This window comes from Harmonia axyridis, chromosome 6 (genome assembly GCF_914767665.1).
Source record: "Harmonia axyridis chromosome 6, icHarAxyr1.1, whole genome shotgun sequence".
Lineage (NCBI taxonomy): Eukaryota > Metazoa > Arthropoda > Insecta > Coleoptera > Coccinellidae > Harmonia > Harmonia axyridis.
In genome coordinates, this window is record NC_059506.1 from 27712091 (window position 1) to 27735070 (window position 22980).

Sequence of the window (22980 nt, forward strand, 5' to 3'; positions counted from 1 at the left end):
CTATTTGTGAAATTAATTATAGAATTTGAAGAGCGCTGACAGTGTTTTGAACGCTAAGTGGGAGGTCGGTATTTTTGTCGGGATTTATCGTCGGTTTTGATAAGCTGTGTGGCAGTGTGTTTAGGTTTCTTGAATGGAAAATTTTTCGTTGAGATCTTTTGGTTGAAATTGTCTGTTCGATATTTGATAGATTCATGTCGGTTTGAGCGAAACTTTGATCGACTGATCAACTCGTTGCTTGTTGTCACTGGTGTCACTTAAAGTGGACTCATAGAGTAATAAACATAGATAGAGGGAGTATAAGGTAAATGCACTGGTTAGCCGACCGGCACTGGTTCTCGACCATTCCGTGATTTGAGATAAAATAATAATAAAAATATATCATGTAGTGCAAAATATTTTCGCGGTACGTGTTCTCGACCATTCTACCCTTCCAAGATAGTTTGCATAGTTGTGGTATAGGTCAAAGTTTTCGCGCCAAAAATTAGTTTATAATCGTCTATCATAGAAAAGGGTTCTTTCTCGTCCTCTCTTAGAAAAGTGCTTTCAGATATATGAACAGAAAAAAGTAATTATTTCTTATTTTAAATGAATTATGTGTGTATATTTCGTTCCATATCAACTATAAGATATATTTTCGAGTGTATTTCAATAAAAAAGCAAATAATGTATATTTTTTTGTTCAATATTCGGCGGTAGCGAACTGGTATTGGATAATTTGTATATTTTATTTCTCGACCAAAGTGGTCGAGAACCAATATGTTACTTCAATAATTGTTTATTTCAACCGATATATTTCTGTTGGATCATTTTCGTTTTTTTTTTCGATACCCTGATTCATTTATATATCTACTTTCTGAATATTAGTTTGCGACAACCGAATTAACGTTGAAACACTTATTTCTACCCTTTATTTATTCGCGGTCGAGAACCAATTTGATTGTACTTAATTCCCGACCACTGGTGGTCGGTGTTTTATATTTTATTTACTCATTAGTTTCTAAATAGATATTAAGAGCAAAATAACCAAATAATGTTGTATGAGTTGCTATTTTGAAATATTCATAGAAAGTGGAAACTTTTGCAAAATAATTTTTTTTTTAAGTTCCGAGTGTTTCTTACTTGATTACCTCATCTGAAACCCATCTGAGTGATAGGTAGTGATGTCGATGGTACGGTACGAAAGTAAGTACTAATCACTCATCTCGCTCTAAAGTTTTTTATAAAATTTTTAAGTGGAGCGGCCACTATTATTAGTGGTCGAAAACTAACACAAAAACGGTCGAGAACTCTGCGGCGTGGTCTAGAACCGAAAGTTATTGAGATTTTCTATATGTTTTCAAATTTCAAAGGTTAAATGCGGAAAGAACGCTTAAAATTATATGACAAATCATTTAAAACTCGCCAAAGAATCGATAAACACCAACACCATTAAAATTTGATAAGTTTATGTGTGAAAAAATCGTGCTCGAAATCGATGTTTCTGTTAACTGGTCGAAAACTAGTGCATTTACCCTACGCAATTTACGCAATTTTTACTTGTCCCCGACATGGTTATATAACGTTGCCGGATTGTGATATATTTTCAATTCCACAATTTTACTATATCATTATGAATGTATGTTATATTGAATTTATTAATTCTCAGTTGAATATGCGAATTTGAATATTTGGAATCCGATATTTTTCCTAATTGTCAAATGTATAGTATGCAGAATATTTATTATTTTCTGTATCTACCTGCTGAAATCCAAGATTTGGCTACTATTGCTCTCCTAGTGTCATCCGTTGTTACACGTCGTTTGACACGCTTGAAGTTTGTTTTCCGAATTTCTGATATATTTAGGTATTCATCTCAATATATTTTGAGTTGATATGAAACGTTGATTCACTATGGGACATATGAAGTGCGTTCTTTGTGGAGAAACTCGCGAATTGAGTGAAATATCATATCACTGATGTTTTCATTTCTGCGCTCTTCATGTCAAATTTGATCATTTATGATGGGGACAAAATTTTCTTACTTTTTATTGTTTATTACATTTTGATTTAACAAAGCATGTCAGAACAGAATGCAACAGATAAAAGACAACTTTACAAAATTACAACAAATTATAAACAAATGCACAACAATTTAGCTGGACCAGCTGATTCCATTCACTTTTGGAATGGAATTGTCGATTGGATATTTGATATAGATTCATTGATTGTTGTGACTGATGAACTTACATACCTATATAGCGAACCGAAATTCAACATTAATGTGTTTTGATCGTGACAATCACTAAAAAAAGTTTTGAGAAGCCAAGTTTTACTTTTCACTAATTGCTATGAATACATTCATTTCATGATATAAATAGGGTTATTATTTCATTTTCTAAGCGACCACAATGGTCGCTTTTGGAATAAAAAAATATTTTTGGTCACCGATTTCAGATATTTTTGTTGAAATTGTCGATAGAATATTCGATATACTCATGTCGGGTTGAACGAAACTTTGATCGACCAATCAACTCGTTGATTGTTGTGACTGGTCACTTAAAGTGAACTGAATATCTACATTGATGTGATTTGATTAGGACAATCACTACAAAACGTTTTCAAATGCGTAGAATCAGTTTTCACTTGAAATGAATTTATTTTGCGAGTATACCAAAAAAGTATTAGCGTCTGACTAAAATTTTGGTTCAGTTTTGGGAAGTATCTTACGCTTTTGATATAACTTCAGAGTAATATTCTCCAAAATATATAAAAAATCTGCCATCCGAAAATAAGCTGAGTTGATGTTTTGTTTGTAGAGCTTTGAAGCCTATGTAGTTTTTCAATTAACACAGAAAAAAAAAATTTGAACGACCATATTTAGGTATCTCTTAGTCGCATTATGCCAATTAAGTTTTGAATATTCAAATTTCAATTTTAGGACGATTTGGTCATTAGTGAGTCGAACCTTATAACTTGAGACCATTGCCAGTGCACTTTTCGAAAATTACAGACATTGTGATCGATCTCAAATGTGAAATAAGTATTTTTTTCAGCTAGCTACTAATTGTTACAACTTCTTAGATGAATGTTGGGACTTCTTAACGATGTCTAAGTCAATGATTATTGACACTTATTTTTGCGGTCATACTGACAGACAGATAGACATGAAATGGTTCAAAATAGTCTGATATTACTTAATTTTGCAATAAGATATTAAATCATCCCAAATGTGAACACAAAGATTATTTTACCTTCAATAGATACGGAAGTGAGAATTTTTGCTACCTATATGATTTATATTGGTCAAACCGAAATATTCTACAAGCAAATAGTATGAATCAGTTACTCATCATCCATACTTAGGATTTAGACAGGGCTTCAACGATAACTACGAAATTCTCTACTCAACTCCGAAAATGAAAGTTCCACAAATTCTCTACATCTCTTGTAGTAAACAGGTAAAGTTCCAAAACTCATCCGAATGAGCAAAGCAAACAGATGTTTGTTTCTTGTTGTATATTTTCCGAGAGTTCGTAAATTCCGGTGTCAACTCAGACAACACCTTGTTACTTTTTATGATGTCTGTTCACTTTCGTCATGACGTTCAACAGTATCTATTTAATATAGGGTTTTCCAATATGAATGATACCATTTAAAGTGGTTATAATGGCAACATTGTATATTAATTTTTGACATTTCTTATGTCATTTTTGTTTAGTAGGTTATGTCATTAAAGAAAAGAAGTTCTTTACGCCCAACATAGAAAAATAAACTGATTGGAATAAAACATAGTGGAATTGAAGTTGAGAATTATTGTTTTTCATTAATTTTCAAGTTGTTGATTAATGAATTGGTTGAATATACAAATAAATGAAAGATGACGCAGGATTTCCATTCAAAAATTTATTATTTCTTCATTGAACTTTTTAGCTTTTGAAATTGTTTGGATTCAAAAAATTTGAAGTTATTGATCCAGAATATACAGAATCTCTGAGAATTTGCAAATTTTGAGTAGTAACGTTATTCAGAGTAAGTCAATAGTGATCATATCTTGAGAACCATTCGAAACAATTGTGCGATTTATTTTTTATTGAACTCTTGAAAAGTTTTCAAGTCTTCTGCCAATTTACGGATCACTCTAAAGGTGGAAAAAAAAGGGAAAAAAAAGGGAAAAGATTACTCAACTCTACTTAATACTTACTGGTTATATCAATTAGAGATGAGCCAAATCAAAGAAATCATCGAAATATTGGAAACATTCATTCGAAATTACTACTATTTTCAGCTGGGAAAGTTTCATCAATACCTATTATATTTATCGCTCATAATGATCTGCTCGGATATCTGCAAACTTTTTTAAAACCGATCTGCACCTTATTTCAATTATGTATATTGAAAATATTGAAAAAGTTTGCTGACATCTTAGCAGATAAATAATATTGATGGGACTTTTTCAGCTGAGAATATGCAGTCATTTCGAACTCCTTAAGAGAATTAAGTTCTGTTCAGTTTCTGTTTTTTCCTGTGGTCTCTTTTTCATTTTGTGAATATTTCCAAATACTTTGATGATTTTTTGAAGAAATTCGGTTTGTAGTCATAATCCAATATATAGATTCTAATGGTATTGTTAAATTCTTCCGTTTTCCATTGTTTCAGAGACGCGATAGTCAATTGTTTCTTTTTTTGGACGCCATATTCGTTTTCCTTTTGAGGTGATAAAGAAAAAATTACGTATTCAACAATGTATCACATTCTACAAAGATATCGAGTCTAGGTAGGCAAATTTGAAGAGTTGTTATGTGAAATCTTCATTTGACTATCGCGTCTCTGAAACAATGGAAAACAGAAAGAATCTGAAGACACCATTAGTATCTATATATTGAATAATGGCTATAAACCAAGTTTCGTGAAGTTATCTCCAAAAACAAATGAGTTATACAGAAAAAAAAGAAAACCTCGATTCTCAGTTTTTCCGAGATATCTCGGAACCATTGGAGATATTTTAGATCTGTTCACACCAACAAACTCATCTCTAAATAAAGCAACTTTTTTGTAATTTAAGCCACCCTGTCTTTCTAACGGTTTTTGATATCCCCGTAGTGGCCCTCTAAATAGTTCTAACCCTGTATAATAATTAGACATAAAGAGTTTGATATGATTTTTTCAATTAGTCTGATCCAGTTTGCACCATTTCGAGTGGAAAATTTTATATTTGAAGATACTGATAGTGTCCATTTCGAATGCCAAATGCGCAATGTTGCATTTTAATCGAATCAAACAAAGTAACAATTTTTTGTTATATAATATATGTAACTGAAATAATAAAATGTTGTTTTATGGTATTTATCCATGTTACGCAATAAAACAGAATCTAATAAAAATTTATAAGGCAATCAAACAGAATGCTTTCTCGAGAAATTACAGTGTCCTGTTCATGCACCTGAAACGTTTCAATTGATACCTTAAAAGGTATTACTCGGAACAAAAACGACTCTAAACAATAATTACAGATTAATAACGATAATTTTCAATTAACCGACCTCACTGTACGTATAAATGATTTTAACAACTGGGTAACCGAAGCCATAACGCAATATTGCTGCCGCAAATTATATTTGTTATTTCGAAATGCTTATTATTATTTTATAAAACCTAATGTCGACTGGGAAACGGTTTTGATATCTTTACATCGTTTATTGCCGCGTTCATCGAGTTCATTAACAGAAAATCAGTGCCATTATGATCGTAAATAAGTTGCAGCGGTGGCACTTTGTGGTGAGCTCATTAGCAGATTCTTTTAATTTTTTTTATCGATAAGAGTAGTAGTCTGTTTGTGGTTTTTCTTCATTTTGCATTATGGAGAGGAAGAAGATGTTCACTGTGGGAACATGGATGCAATTTGATCATATCATGTCAATGGAACGATATAACAATTATTATACAGGGCAACAAAAAAAAAGTTGTATTTGGGACGCTAAATCTGTACATGCAATTCGTTTTTCTCTACATTTTTAGATACATCAACTTATCTACCGATGTGGGTTTCATTCAGTAGATGTATTCATTTATGAGTGTTCTAAAATTATTATATATTCATTAATGTAGGTACAATGGTTTTTTTGTCAGTCTGTAATTGAGTGAATTCCAGGTGAATCTATGAATAGTGGAACCATTGCCTAACAGGTACCTGGACTGACCCTTTTAATCCCCTAACTCGGTAAGTAAGTGCAAAAATCATACTTCCTCCGTTACATATAAAGTTGGGCTTAATGAAGCAATTTGTAAAGGCTCTTGATGAAAATGGGTCATGTTTTGCATATATAGGGGTAAAAATGCATCAGTTGAGTACAGAAAAACTCAAAGCAGGGATATTTGACGGCCCACAAATAAGGCAATTAATTAAGGATCTTGCCTTCATAAATTCAATGAATAAAGTAGAACGAGAGGCTTGGACATCATTTGTTGCAGTTGTAGAAAATTTTCTAGGCAAACAAAAAGCTCGAAACTATTTTGAAATGGTCAACAAGATGCTTAATAGTTTCAAATACTTGGAGTGCAATATGAGTATTAAAATACACTATATACACAGCCACTTAAAACGTTTTACAGAAATTTTAGGAGACCTGAGTGAGGAACAAGGTGAAAGATTTCACCAAGATATTAAAGTTATGGAGGACCGCTACCAAGGAAGATGGGACATGCACATGGGGGCAGATTACTGCTGGAGTTTGAAAAGGGACTGTTTGAAAAAAAAATTCAAGAATGTCGCGGAAAAAAAGTTAGTGTTGAGCAACTATTTGATATCTTCAATGTTTTTTTTTGTGAGTACAGTTTATTGTATTTAGTATAACGAAAATAAAAATTTCTTATCTACTGTTGTTTACTACACTTACAGATTTGAGTTAAAATAACGTAACTTATATTTCTCTAAAATTGTATATCTTGAAAATTTGAGCTCCTAGGTAAAAGGTGAGGTGACAAAAATTGCAATTGTTTCGTTGCTTGTCGGACACAGCGTCGTCTTGTTGAAAAGAAAAATCGTTCACAATCAATCAATATGGCCAATTACGGCCATAAAAATCACTAATTATAACTTAATTCCCAAGATTTCCAAGGAATCGAGAAACCTGGGTTTACGTCAGCACTATGGACTACAGCAGCAAAATTCTCAGTTGTTTTTGAGTGACGCACACGGTTTCGTTTCTTCACATCACTTATTTGTTCCAACAGCTCAAATTTTTCTACCAGTTTCAGTATTGCCGGCCGAGAAGGTGCTTCTCCATGACCCAAAAGTATATCAGTTTTGCCAATTGTGAGTGCAAAATTTTCACAATTTTTGTAGTGAATTTTAACAGTTTAAATGCGTTTTTGAAATAGATATCGTTTCATTTTTAGTAATGGTGTAGTTTTTACTTGTCGAATGTAAATAGATTAATACTTCAAAAGTGACAGCTGTCCATATAGCGGGCTATTTAAAATGAAACCTTTTATTGGAAAACTCTGTACAGTTCAACAATTTGTTATCACACCTGTCTTAGAACTAGTTTATAATACAGTTTTTCAGGAGTAAATAAAAAATAGGTCAGATTCAGGTGAAAAAGGAATTACTTCCGTCTTCCTTGTAGATGATTGCCATAAAAAATGATGTTCAAACAGATGACGCAGGTTACTTTACGTACTAAGTTATTACTAGGTACTCCATTTTTTACTGATCTATGATATCTAATATTTATGTAACTACAATTTATTGTTACGTCGATTTATTGGAAAACCCGATTATTACCTAATTGATTAAAGATGATTTCCTATGAAGATTGATTAATTATGAGAAAACTTTGATTATTTTTCACAAGATGTTCACTGGTTGGCAAAATTTCAGAATGACTGGATGTTGGATTCTCATATATGAAAAGGCGAACTACTTGAAATATATACAATATGTATAGTTAGATCAATAATTATCAACCCCAAAATTACAATTATTTTAGGTTCCACAGCAGAAATCCAATAAAATTCTGAATTTATCTACTAATTCGACAGAATCTTCAGCAGTGTTGAAATAGTTCACCAAAGATATTTCTCTTGACCCCTTGCTTCCTAATTTTTGACACATCAACGTTGACAGAATTTCACTCATAAGAAGCAGCCTTCAGGTTAAGTGATGAATTATTTCAACTCAGGATTTTTTTGGTGTTTCTGAAAACCTTTCACTTTTGAGTTTTGAATACTTCATTCTCTCTGATTGTTGTTATTATCTTATGCATTTTTGATAACCAGTTTTAATAATATATTAAGAATATTAAGACCATTTGTATATCAATTCCTAAAAATAAACTTGTAGCACATTGTCAAAATAAAGTTTTATGCTTTTGCCATTTGAACAAGGCCACTGATTGTTTCATGACAATTATATTGTTCAATTGTCAATGTTTTTCGCCTTGAAAGTCACAAAACTAGTAGAGACAAAAAATTGTTTTTTTTATCAGGAAAGCTTAATTTTTTAATATTCTCTTAATTATGTCGTTTGAATGCCTTTGGAGGAAATAATATCTTATTTGATTTGAAAAAAAACCCTTTTTGTGGTTTGACTGGAAGTGCCAAATATTTAGTTTCGGTACAAAAACTCGAATTTTAACTCTTAATAAAATAATGTGCTACATATATATCTTTTTTATTTTCTATTGGGTTCATCGCAGCATAGTTCTTATGTTGTCATACATAAAAAAAGCGATGATCAGAGAATTTTTTCCCAGAAAGAGAACAACATACAAAAATATTTTGTATGTTGTATATTTTAATTGAGCTGCAATTGAGAAAGGAGCATATAATAAATGAGAAAAGCACCTACTAAATTTTTGACAAAAAAAACTCAACAAATTTGCATTGTCCTGCTATGATTCTGGTCAGCATTCCAAAAATCAGATCACCACTTTGATGCATGCATTTTCAATCAACTGAATATCTACATGAAAAAAAAACAGAACAGTCAGGTACTTCTGCACGCTCGTTCAAATTGATATTCATTTAAATTTTAATTAATTGAATTTTTAATTATTTTGAATTGAAGTTTCGCATAAAACTTCCAAACCTTTATTATAGAATTACCTATTCAATTAACCTATTGCCAGAGTGATCACTGACCTCCACTAGCGGAGACGGCACTGGGTAAGGAGAATTAACCTATAAAGTGACATGCCATAAGAAATCAATCTCTATGATACAAGATCATTCACAAATATTTTTGCAATAATTTGCCTGAAAAAATGAAAATTTCGAACAAATGAGTCACCGAAAGATTCTATATTATCAGATAAAAAAAATATATTTTTTCCTGTGAAAAAGTTGCCTAGCTGAATTATCGGATAAATATCTTATCCATGAAATTTCACTGAAATCTAACTGATAGATTCTGAGATAAAAAAATTAAAAAAAAAAATAACGCCTATGCTTCTTTGAGGTCTCACAGATGACTCGGTCCTGATATTCACTGCTACAAAAAAGTCCTATGATTTATCGAACGCACCTTGTACATAATATTTATATTATAATAAATTCTCCCTATTTAAATTCAACAAAATAATATAATAGTGGAAGCGACTCCAAATAATAAATATTACGCTCGGCTCCTTCGTGTTTCTCCGAACATCACCGACGCCTCTGAGCTTGATTGGTATCTCTACTTGCAGTGGAGCTTTCGTGCACTTAGGTTGGCAGCATATGGCGACAGCCGCTGGTATACATTTCGTCCGCTAGGGGTCGTGGCTGCTTCGCGACATTTTACATTGTATTGACTTGCTCATCGTACGCTGTAAATATTGTTTTTTTTTCTTGTTTCTGTCGTCGTGTGTGGATTGAATGTGTGGTGAAGGTTTACTAAGGTGTTTGTGCGTGTATATAATGTGTTTTCCGACGAAATGGTGAAGGATTTAGTTAAATACGGGGTCCTACGGCCGCCATTCTCCAGGTAAAATCTATCCTAGGGTCGGCAATGTCCGACCACCGGGGTTTTAGTTATGTTTAAATCATGGATCAAGAAGTAAAACAAAGAAATAGACGCAGAAAACGCGCCCAGCGTATGCAGGCACAGAGAGAAAATAACCCCAAACAACGAGATGGAGACAGCGCAGATGAAGACATTGTCAGAGAAAAGCCTCAACGGCCCCCTAACAGACGAAAAAAATCTAAAGAGCCCCTTTGCGAGGAGGACATCATCGACGGATTCGCGATTCTTGGATTCAAGACTTACGACGACTTAGAGGTGAGTTTTTTCATAACCTAAACAAAGTCAAAAAACACTCAAAACACATAATAACCTCAAAGTCAATTTTTTTAAGAATCATATAAAACTAATTTTTCTGAATTAACTTTCATTTACAATTGCTTGGAAAACTAAGCAAGTGTATTGAATGCTCAATTTCAGAGCATTCATTTTGCACATCTGCCTGTCTTCCATTGCAAATGCAGTGGTTCTTGCCTGTTCTAGAATGTTAAAACCAGTTGGTCGATAAAATTGCACATATATAACAACAAACGAGCTGTAAAGTACCCTTGTTTTATGAATAAACTGTTTTTATGTTTCAATTTGAGGTTATAAACTTTCCATCCATATGTGTTCATTAAGGCTTTACTGTTTTGATTAAAAAAATCTATTTAAATAACATAAAGTATCCTTTCATTCAAAAAATTTTGTCTTCATTGTCAAGCTCTAATGGAAACATTATACTTTCATTTTCTGTTCTTCGTACTGAACGAATATCTGTTCGGGAACTCTCCCCGAAGAAAGACATTCTCTTGGAAGGATATCCTTTTTGTTTTTGTTTTTTTCTATATATTCTTTAAAAAGGTCTTTCAAGGTTGTTTGACTTGACTTTATTTATATGGAAAGAGTTGTTGTTTTGATACCTATTAGATACAAGGGTATATATTAAATTTACGGTTTGTCTTTCTCGATGAACTTTCCTTACTATTGTAGTCAACATGTATTTCTAAGAGTGGTTAGTTGTTTTCTACAATTCTCAAGAGAGGTTCAATGAGAAATTTTCGTTGGGAGGATAATGACCAATTAATTTATTTATGTACTATCTGTGCCCTGGCTTGATTGGCATATTATTTACAAAATTATTGTGATATAGACAGATTTATTCAGAAATCATTGACAATGTTGATTCAGAAAAATATTCTGCATTATTTATCTGTATAATTTCATCTCAATCAACCATACAAGTCTACAACCTATCAATAGTTGGAATTATTATAATCTAACGATTGAATGGTTTCGTATTGGAAGTGTCCATATTTGGAGTTGTAAAGTTTGTATGTTACGAAGGAATTCAATCTTATTCCAAGGTGTGCAAAATTAGCAGTTGGCTTTGGAATGTTGATGTTTAAAAGAGATAAGGTTCTGTTATATTTACCCACTGAAAAAGTTGAGAATGCATGCATGAAAGGTATTTCTTAACTCTTTTTCCTTGGATTTCATAACATGTTTGAAATTGATTGCAATATCTGCCTAATAGAAATGATTGTATTGATTCCATATTTTGCCTGTCTTTTACTTCATCTTGTAATTATTCCTGGATATTTCAGGGAGGATTGGATTTCGACATATTGATATCATTACTTTCTTCTTGGTTTCTATTAATATGTTTTGAAACATATTCCTTATTTACTTACCTAAGTAGAACTGGGTCAAACAGATGACAAATTGAATTATTATTTGTTAGTTTATGTTTATTTGAATTATAGTTCTCAATTTTGTTTGTTCTGAATTTTGTCTGATATTTATAAATAATGACTGATATTCTTCTTTGTACCACCATATTTGGAATCTGGAAAATATGTTTGTCTGAACAGCTCATCAAACATTGTGGATTGTTTTCAGTTGCAACTGAAAATTATTCATTTTCCCACTCTTGAATATGAAATTTTCGAACATGCAGTATGCCAAATAGGACCATGTAACATTGACTTTCGCATGAAATAAGTGACAACAAAATTAATTCTACCTGAGATATAACCTCTGGATTTTTTGAGATATCATCATCATCATTTCTGAAAATCGTGACATCAAATAAACTGACCTCGATAAGATCTCTTTTCAATTTTCATCAGGTATAGAATCCAAGCAACCAATTGAAATGAATCTCATAGTCCCACTTGTGATTACCACTCACGATAATGGAGTTGTGATGATTTTTGATAAGATAGTCGTTGTGTACCCACTCATTTACCATGCAAAGATCAACGTTTTTTGCAATGAAAGTGTATAACCTATAATTCATTTTTTGCCGGCAATCTCGTATTCAACCATCATCTAAAGGCCAATTCTGCATTGTGAAATCTATCATTCACTATTCTAGAGCATAACCTCAAAATAGTTTTCAAGAAATATGGAAGTTTTGACAGTTCGTTATTGTTTAAGTACAGCTTTGTTGGTAGTAGAATGGAGAAAAATTGTAGTTTTTAATATGTTTTTCAGCTATAATTCCCATTGTTTGGAATATTATTTTCCATTTCTGTTGTACAGCTGGTAGCTGGAAATTTTCAGTCAATTTGATACAAGTAGATATTCCGATACTACTGATTGACTTTAACAATCTCTAAATGACTACATTGTAGATTGACAGCACACCTTGAGTTTATGTTTCAAGGCTACTTCAATTAAAATTTAATTATAATCACTTCATTTCATATTCGGAATGATATCAAAAGTATTCAAATTATTCAGAAATGTAGTTTTTTCTATTTAGAATGCAAAATTGGTTATATCAACTCTACATGAACAATTTCAGTAGGTTCTTTAAAATTCTGGTTCATTTACATCAGTAATTAGTATTCTGCATTGTTTCAGCTTTAAAAAAGGCACTTCCTAATTCTCACATTGCGTTTTTGATAGTGTAGAAACTGAAAATGTAATGTAACAATGCTTTCATTTGAGATACATTCAGGGAAAATTTGAATTTCATTGAATTAACATAATTATATTGTGACGTAGGTGAATAAGCAATTCTCTCGAAAAATATTGTTCTATTAATTGTCATTATCGCAGATTAGACTTACAAGAGCGTTTTCTACATTTTTTCAATTATAAAATTGCTAGTTATTTCGATAGTTTGAACAGATTCATTTTCTCAAGGTCAGGATGATCATAGAATCTCAGGGCATTCAAAATAACATTCTAACCTTAAATACTATAGAAGGAATGTAATCAATCGAAGTAATCTCCACAATGTAATATTAATGAATAATAAGTTTATCACTTACATCAAACTGCTCGTCACTGAATAATTCGAATTTTCGTGTTTTTGATGGGATGAAGATCACCTCGATTACCGTCATCATGAGATATCGTAGTTATATTCGATCTAGTCTGACGTTCATTTAATAGTTTGCGGCCAAACAAAGGGCTCCGGGAATCTTAATGCTGCCTGAGTCGGAGGCTCTTGTCAGGTCCAGGTTGGGTTGCGTGAAGAAGCGTCTGAATCCAATTTAACTATTCCAAGTTTAATTCCGCCTGTTTCGGTCCCTCAGGATGAGGGTCGGATGCTCCTGGATGATAATAAATAGCCCGGCGGTTGCATGTCGGTGCGCTCCTCCCCCGGAACGTGAGACTATGGAAAATGAGGTTAATTAATCTGCGGAAAATATAACGCTGTAATTGTGAGAATTCTGTGATCTTTTCCGTTTCTCTATGGGGCGCATAGAGCTGAGGTTGAGGGCGTGTCGATTAGGGATGGAACAAGGATTAGTTAATGTCGATGGTTCACATCGATGTAACCATAGAATCCCGATATAATTTTGAATCATAGGTGTTTTTTCTGCTGTATGGGGCGCATAGAGCTGAGGTTGGGGGCGTGTCGTTTAGGGATGGATCAAATGTGGATGCTTTACATCGTTGTAACCATAGAATCCGCATATGGTTTTGAATTATAGATGTTTTTTCTGCTATTTATCTCAACAGGTCGAGTCTTACTTGTACATCAAATTTAACTAAAGATTAAATTGATTTTTGTGTTAAGTTTTCTAAAACTACGAGACATATGCTTCGATTATGTTTTTTCTATTTCTAATGTTGAAAAATGGTAGCATGCTATTACCTAATAAATTGAAGTTTGAGGTTGTAATGTAAAGATTTAGATTTGCAACTACGATTCAATTTTGGCTAGAAACTCGGTTTCGAATAATTTATTAAGACTATTGAATTATTCATAGAGGTATGAAGGGGTGAATAAATAAGTTATTGTAGCTGCCTACTATTTAGACAGTAATCTATTATTCAGCATATTTATTAGGTGCCAATTACTTATTCATAAATATGTATAAATCGAGTAAACACCTCGAAACAGTATTCATATAGGAAGACAAGAATTATTTGGATTCAAAATCAGGCATTCTTTCTTGTTGGAAAGCTGAAAAGGTTTTTATAGATGTTGCTTCTACACTTGCGATACACGATATATATTAATGTGTCATTATATAAATAACAAAGAATCAAATTATTGTCTATTGGTGTTGGCAATTAGTTTAATGTTGATTAACTTCACCGTACCATGTAAGTTCTCGTCGGAATTGATTTGTGTGGTAAATAATTTATGCTTCTTTAGTCAATAGTGGTCTAGAAATGAAAAATTTCCGTTGAAACATTCAATTGGAAATTTTTATGACTTGGGTGATGATAAACTACCTTTTCAAAGATCAGGTTAGAAGGGATTATCCGAGCCTTTGAGATATCTGGCCAAAGATACAGAGGGGTTGTTTATTAGGGTTATATTGCAGGTTGTAAAATATGTTTTCTGAAGTGAGCTCCCACATCTGTTTTCTTTCAAGCCTCTCAAGAAGAGATTTGACCTGTTGAGTTTACGCATACAAATTCTTGACATTAATTAGGTGTGGAAAAACCTTTATTTGAAAGCCATTCAGATTATTTTGGGTGTTTCGAGGAATTGTCTTCGAAAGTTAGGTAGATAGTGGATTTTAAGGGGATATTGTTAACTTGTTATTAGATTCACGTTATACATAATTATCTTGGAACCCATTATTACTTCTTCACTCGGTAATGAGTGAAAGCTTGTCGAAGATTATTAGAGTTATTCGTGTGAAGATTGACCAAACTAATGTTGAACAGATTGATACTGTCGTATCTACGAAAATTCTATCAAATTATTTAGATAGTTGAGAATCAGTAGGAAATAAAAATCAAAATTACTTTCTACAAATTTAATATCTTCCACAAAATGTGTCAAAGTTATGAAATTTTTGAACTGATTTGAGGCAAGTGAAATTTTCGAATTTGGAAGGAGTAGAATTTCAAAATCGGGCCAAAACAAATAAGAAGAAAAAGCTGGTTTTGTGTTAAAAGCTTATTCATGTATGCGCGTATTGAAGACAACATAACTGTTGTAATTGTAATATACATACTCGTATCTACCTACATATATGAGATTTATTTCATTACGATTTCATTGTTGTTTGTTATTTTATCTAGAGGAGAAGTTCTAATGATACGATCCTGCTGAAACATTCAAGTTATTATTTTACATATTACAAAATTGAAAATTGTTGTTATAGGTACATCTACACGCAAAATTTCATATGGGTCTGATCTCTTTCAACTTAATTATTCGTCGTTATTATAGTTTTTCCTGTTGGACGAACGTAATCTAATTTGAGCAAGAATTTGTCATCAGTGAATCAAACTGTATCGTTTCTTACCATTTCCGGCTCGAAATTTAAAAATTGTTCGGGGAAGACCTCTCAAAAATTAGTCTGTCCGTCTTGCGAAGATTTCACGTGAAACTCCCAGAGCTATTTACATTGAATTCGATCCAATTGACTGTTCTAATACACTGATCTATATCAGGTGCCCGATCAATAGATTTTAAAGGCTGAAAATATAAGTCAGATTTTAAGGAATTTATTTCTTTGAAAATTTACGATAGACAATCAAGACAATATAAAGATGTATTGCTTCGATGAGTTGGCCTGAATAGTTTCAGAGTAATGAATTTTTGAAAATTTTGAGTATTCGGAACGAATAATATATTTATAAGGTTCAAACAACTCTGTCACATATTTATTTTATGATATTTTGATACTCAAGCTTCTTATTTGTATATTGTAAAACAGGAAACAATAAAACAATGTAAAAACAACTGCACTGACGTGTTTATATTAGAATCATTAAAAAAAATGTCTGAACCTCCGGGAACTTCCAGAACGACAACCGGTTTTTTTGCCGCACGCCAAATTCCCGAGGCGAAATCACCCGGCGGCTCCAGATGCAGCATCCTCTCTCTCTCTGTCTAACCCCTCACTTCCACCCCAATCCCGTATACGCTTTTTGTTACCCTCTCACCGCCCAGCACATATGAACAACGCCAGTACGTTGACAGATCCGATCCAGCCTCGAAGGACCAGAGGAAAAAAAACTCCCATTACAGAACCGAGGAATTCCGAATTACAACCGTCGGCCGTAAAGATCCGACGCACAGATAACAGAAAGGAGTTATTATCATAGAATCGAGACGTGGGGAGAGAGAGAGAGAGAGAGAGAGAGAGGAGGAGATAGGCGATCAAATAAATTAATTTCGCGATTTTTACGGCGCGAACGGAGCAGCGACGGGTCAACGTAACCGAGAATTATTATGTAAAGTTTAATTAACGGACGATAACTAATAACACGTTCGATTTCACAAATTGACGCCGCCGTCTGTGGGGCGAATTATATGTACGGGGGTCGGTCGAAAAAAGTTTCATCGATGAAATGCTTTGAATTGTCTTCTTTTTGGGCCGGGAATGGTCCCAATCGATGAGGATCACTTATGAGGTATCCGTGGTTGAAAGCAATTTTGCCCATCCGCTTGGTCCTGCACCTGCTATAAACACCATAACTCACAAGCGAAAGGAACTAGGAACTTGAAATTGTCAGGGTAGGTTCGGATCTCTAATACCGCGGTTAAGTTCGATAATGGGCTTAATCCGTCAATATCCGTAATTTGTTTTCCTTATATATTCACCGACAAAATCAGGGGAACATGTAGAAGCTCAACGAAGTTTGTATTTAATTTTCTCTTGAACCCTTTCGCCGATTTTAACCATTATTTTTTTGAATTGTAGCTTGATTTTCCTGGAACGAAACTGTTTTGATTCCGTTCTGATTTACCTAATATTTTTTATTATATACAGGGTGAACAAAAAAATGAAAAGTAAGGTTTTATTCAGAATACGTTGTGGAGCGATTTTTTTAAAATTTATTTCGTTATCTTTACTTTGAGAGAAATTATAGAAATTAACGTTTTGAAGTTCTCAAAGTTAATTTCAATTGATAAACTCCAAAACAACGAATTCGATTGAAATATCGATCGTCGATAGAAAATTCGATACTCTGATCATTGGAAATATTCGATCACGCTCAACTCGCTCTACTTAGAATTAGAATAGTCAATTATATAACTCATGTTCAAATAAACCAATAAAATCCGTGTATATATTATTATTTTAATTGTTTTGGTTTTTCGTCGGATTTATCCGATCGGAGAAATCCAGTTACAGCATATGAATTAGAATCTTCGAAAGATGCGTAAGCGAAACGTCATGTGAAAAACCGATCAGACCACGGATGAAAAACACGGCATTTTCCAATTCGTAGCCATGTTTTCTTTCTGCAGATTATTCTGTAATCCGCACACTAAAATTTCAACATTAACATTGAATTGAATTTCGCTTCGTTCAAAAAAACAACTATAACTTAACTATACCATAAATGTATGCATTGCAATCAGAATAACAAGTGATGGAAGATGGAACGAAGTTTAACACCTGGTGTTAAAGGTTGATCGCCACTACCAGACTTATCGGCGGGACCCCACCTTTAGCAGACGTTTCCGCAAATTGGAAGTCCGAGGGGGCCGTCGTCCATCTTCTTCTTCTTCTTCGAAACGGCCGTAAACAATACGCAATACGTTTTGCCGTGTTTTACGGCCATACGCCGTGTGCCGGCAATATCGATTATCGCCGAGACCGTATAACGTACAGATATACAAGCCGAGGTTAGGTGCGCGTTTTATTGCAGTTTTCGTCCTGCTTTTTGACGTTTTAACGGCCCGTTTGTTTTACGTTCGGCCAGTCCGCGTAGGCGGTAACGATATCAATTATTTTTTGGGCATTATCGCGGTGCGTTTCGAACACTCCGAATGTGTCCGGCTGTTGCGGTCCTGTTATGGAGGCGACATCTGTCGAATTTGTAGCGAATCGTTTTGTAATGTGTGTCTAAACGATGATGGATCGAATCGCCGAATTTTATTATGGGCGGTTAGACGCAGCAGACGTTTTCGCCTCAGAAATTTGGTATCGAACATGATATACATGTATCTCTTAGTACTAAGACGGTCGTCTTTATTACATTGGAAGCTATGAGATCACTAGAGATGGTGATATAATCTCTTTCATTATCTCACTGTAGATGCATTATCTCTCAGGATTTGTGCTTGCGTTTAAACCTGGCCGAAAACCATTAGAATTATCTTTCAATTTTTGGTACAGTTGGAATTACCTTAACTAAATGCGCTGTCATTTCTGAAGAAATCGAGAAAGAAATTGATTCAAATGAACTCCACTATAAATTTCAGAATTATTCCGAAAGTTTCAATTAATTTCGTTCGCAATGTTCAATCGCCGCTTTTAAGTACAGCTTACACTTCCACTCCATCCCCGATCGTTCTAAAATCCTCCCCTGCCCTCTGCACCCTCTCCCCTAGATTCCCGCCCGAAATCAAATTACGGAACTTTTCTTCGGGGGGGACGAACGAAGACTTCAGCCGTGGAACTTTCTTCGCGGACGTACTCGTCACGATGAAAACTTTTGGACGTCACGAAAGAGACGCGCGTCACGTGAATTTCGCATTAAAATTGAATGGAGTCGAGTTTTCGGCAACGCCACCCTTGTCCCTGGCCCCCCTCGAGGGCCGTTTTCGGCTTATGCATTCATCGAGAAGTCGTGTCGCGATTGATAAGAAGGGTGAATCGGCCAGCCGTGCGAACGGAAGCGGTCTTCGACTGTTGGAATTGATGTGTTGGAGGTACGTCATGGCTTATGCAGTCAGAAACACGTCCGGGCATACTTCTAATGGAATGTCGAACAGATCTGCAGTCCTCAGAACTGATTGGCGGCGCGAGGTTCTTTGATCTTTGTTGGTTTTTAGGATTGTTAACGATCAAAGGAAATTATGCCGCTTATGTGGGGAATTTTGTTTTCGATGTGAATTACACCTGTTCGTGATGATTTTCCTGTCGTACTTGTTCACGTTGTGTTTTTATGGCTTGCTTTTTATAAGAATAGTGAACTAAGGGGACTATCGCCTTCAAGTTGCAAACGCTATTTTCAATTCGCAATACATACATAATTGATTAAAGCGGTGAATGTTCCTTTGAACTTTAGCATCAAAAGGACCCGTGCCGTTTGGAATTAAAGTTCTCATCTTTCACCGGGTCGTCTTCTCAACTATGTCATAAACCGATTTATTTCGGTTCGGCAATTTGTTCACGATATATTCGACTTCCGGGCGAACAGATCCGCCGACCTCAGAAAGGTCGAAGTTCCGCCGGAAATTCCAGCGGCCACTTATCGGTTTAACACGAGCGCCTCTTCTGTCGGACCTGAAAATGTCGCGCAACCTTTCTCGACGTTCCCTCTGCCTTCCCTGTAATTTCCGGACAAATTGCGGGCTCTTTAACGTTCCAGTAATTGATTACCGACATTACGCCGTTTATAAAACGAAAAACGATAATTTATCGCCGTCGTCGTTTTTCTCCGTCCGCCGTAAATTTCGCCGTATCCACGAACGGCCAATTATTATTCGATAACGTGACGACTGTCGGGTAAGGCAAGCGATATCGACCGCAGATAAAACCAGACCTCTACATGGTGTTTCGCTAGCGAGACGATCGTACACGTCTTTTCCCATACGTGGAAATAACGACCGTCCACATCTTATAAAGAAGGCAATATCGAAGGTATATGATTGCCGCCGTAAGTAGCGAACGACCGGTCGCGCTAATCGGGAAATTAAGAGGCCGTCGGCTACGCGGGGCATTTAAAATGAAAATTAAGATCGGGCCATTAGGATGGAGTGTAGGCGATGTGACGGTGTCTGAGAACTTCGAAAGGCTTGTGATCTCACCTGGAGATCGATATGTTCGCATCGAACCGATTGGCGGTGCGAGATTCTTTGATGTTTTTGGGGTTTTTAATGATCAAAAGAAATCATGCCGCTTATGTTGGGAATTTTGTTTTCGATGTGAATTACAACCGTACGTAATGATTTTCGTGTCGTACTTGTTCACGTTGTGTTTTTATGACTTGTTTTTTATGAAAATAGTGAACTTGGGAGACCGTCGTCTTCAAAGTAGTAAACACTATTCTCAATTGGAAATGAATAATCGATGAGCGGCGAATTTTTCCTTTGAAGTTCAACATCAAGAGATCCGTGCCATACTCGAACATCAGGAACCTCCGATTCGAGATCCTCTCGCCATCGAACGTCCGGGAAAAATTAAAATCCGCTAACTCGACGAAATCGAATCCGCTATTATATCCGCCAATTGAAATGGATATGAGAGACTGCCAGCACGTTTGGTGTACATTGTAAATTAATGAGCTCTTTATCGACGATCCATTATCCGCTTGTTCATCTCCTAATTATTTATTCAATAATTTATATCGGCCGAGGAGTAGAGAGGCGATAACGATGTCAGACCGGGTATCACGGGTGGTCGCTTTAAACCAGATAATTGCGCTTTGCTCGCTTCTAGATTTGTTTTCGCCGGCGTTCGTTGATCCGATTTGGGAATTGTTCACTTTTGCGATTATGAACCTTTTGAAAATTTCCTGTTCGATCAAAGGGCTTCGCGGTTTGACTTGGGTAATGTAGAATTAAATCTAAATTTCACTATTGAAGGCCTTTTTCGGTGCCTTCCATGCCATTTGCCAGATTTTTCCATAGAAATAAATGAATCGAGTGTTCCGAGAATTCCGCTATATCGTACGTGAGAAATAATGCATTAATATTATACATAAACGTCGAAAAATGTCACAAGTACTCTAATTTGTGTAATCGCACAAATTGAAGAGGAGAGTAAATATTAGTTGAACTGATTAAACTGCAGTTATTTCAGATTTAGATTGCTGCAAAAATTCAATACACTCTCTAGTTTATTTAAAAATTTATCAGAATTTTATATGTAGACACTTGAAATAATTTGCCAACAAAATTTCCGATGACTCAGCTTCATTTTTTTTATTCGGTACTTACTAGATGTATTCCATAATGGATGAAATAATAAAACAAAGTAATTTCCGCTGAAAAAATTACTTTATTTCATTCATTATTTTTGTTACATGTTGTGACACTCATGAGATACTCCATTCCTTCGGCTTTTATATAATAAATTCAGAAGGTATAGCTTCGATACTATACAATCGTATACGTAAGTATCGATTCTTTTCAAAGTATCGCGGTCGACCACAGAACGGCCAACGGTCAGGACACTGAGCCTGAACGAACGCTCTGTTATTACACGGCCCATCATCGGCGATAATTGAACGGCCGTTATCGCCGTCCAGCAGTTTCGGGCTTCGTAGAAGGAGAAAAAGTCGCTCTGCCGAAGTCGTTCCGGTACCCGGATTTTAATTCGCCTACTAATTGTCGAGATTTCTATCGCGACTCGTTCATTACCGAGCCCATTTGTATGAATTAGGGAAAAAAAGGGAGATAAGATCGGGAAACAGCGGACAGATTCGGTTCGTTTCGTTCGCATGTTGCCGGTCGAAGAAATTAAGCAAAATGATTTTTTAAGCGGCCAATTATCAATCAAAATGGTGACGATAATTGGCCGCATGTATGGTGCGATAATTGGCCGTCGATTGACCGCCAATATCGCTGATCGAAGAAATTGAGTAAAATGATCGGCCGAAATGGTGATGATAAATGGCCGCATGTAAGTGTCAATAATTGGCTGTCGATTGACCTTTTGACGGCCAATAGTGCAGAAGGCAACTCACACCGTCCTGTATTCTCTGTTTGAATATATAGCCAACCTAACTGCCAATTATTCCGTCAACACAAAGCGTATTTTCCGATAGAGACATATGATTTTTGTTAATCTGATTTCTCGTTGAACTTAGTAAATTGGGTCCTCCAGCTGTATCGATGCGGTGTAGCAACAATCGTGAACCACTTGTCGTATATAGAATTGAGTTATCTGGCATCGAGTCTGGCATTGACCTAATTCAAGATCGAGAGAATGATATGGCGATAATGTTTTGGCCCGATACCAACTGGAGTTTGTTTGATTTGTTAACGGGTAAATAAAGTTTTGGCGTGATTTACAGCATCAAATATTTATCCATCTGCACAGGGAAACCTTCCGTGGAACTTGGGGAATCTGGTGTTTAGTATCGAATTGCAGTTTGTTTTGGTTAGGAATTTCAGTTCCAATTTCCACAAGATAATTTACTATAATTACGGTAGGGGCTCGACTTATACACCTCATAAAGAAGTGGGGAATGTCAGATGTAATAACTATTGACGCTCAACACTTGTTGCTGGGAACATTGTTCTTACACGGTTGTACTAATTTAAATTACAAGAAGAGCTGCTTAACCAACTAGTCATAGTATTAGTGCAGCTGCGCTCAACAATTGAGCATACCCTTCAGCAATTTAATTTTTTATTGCTTCTCTTTGATCTTCGGCGGTACCGGTACTCGCTAATTCCGATTATAGACAGAGAATTATTGGCTTTATTGTTGTTGAGTCGATCCAAACACTCAAGCTCAAGTTCTAAAGCTTTGTTTGTTAATAACGCTCTACTCACTTCTATTACCAGGACGAAGGAATAAAATTCTAATTTCACGCCTCCCCATTTGAGGGCTGGTTAAACATACAACTTTCACGGCCGTCCGAACACAGAATATTGTTTCTAGAAGGACACGGTGGGTGGT

General features: G+C 35.0%; 1 protein-coding gene across 6 annotated transcripts in view; it reads left to right on the forward strand.

The window, feature by feature from the left end:
* The first annotated feature begins 9665 nt into the window (after window positions 1-9665).
* The window catches only part of LOC123683474 (extensin-like), a 151134-nt gene continuing 137819 nt past the window's right edge, over window positions 9666-22980 (forward strand). For 2 of the 6 annotated variants that reach the window (XM_045622545.1, XM_045622547.1), the window contains exon 1: window positions 9697-10240. In XM_045622545.1, coding sequence (XP_045478501.1) covers window positions 10007-10240 — 234 coding nt within the window. In that variant the 5' untranslated portion in view covers window positions 9697-10006. Of the gene's footprint in view, window positions 10241-22980 lie in introns of all 6 variants that reach the window. The other 4 variants (XM_045622548.1, XM_045622549.1, XM_045622544.1 and 1 more) reach the window with 3 other exon arrangements.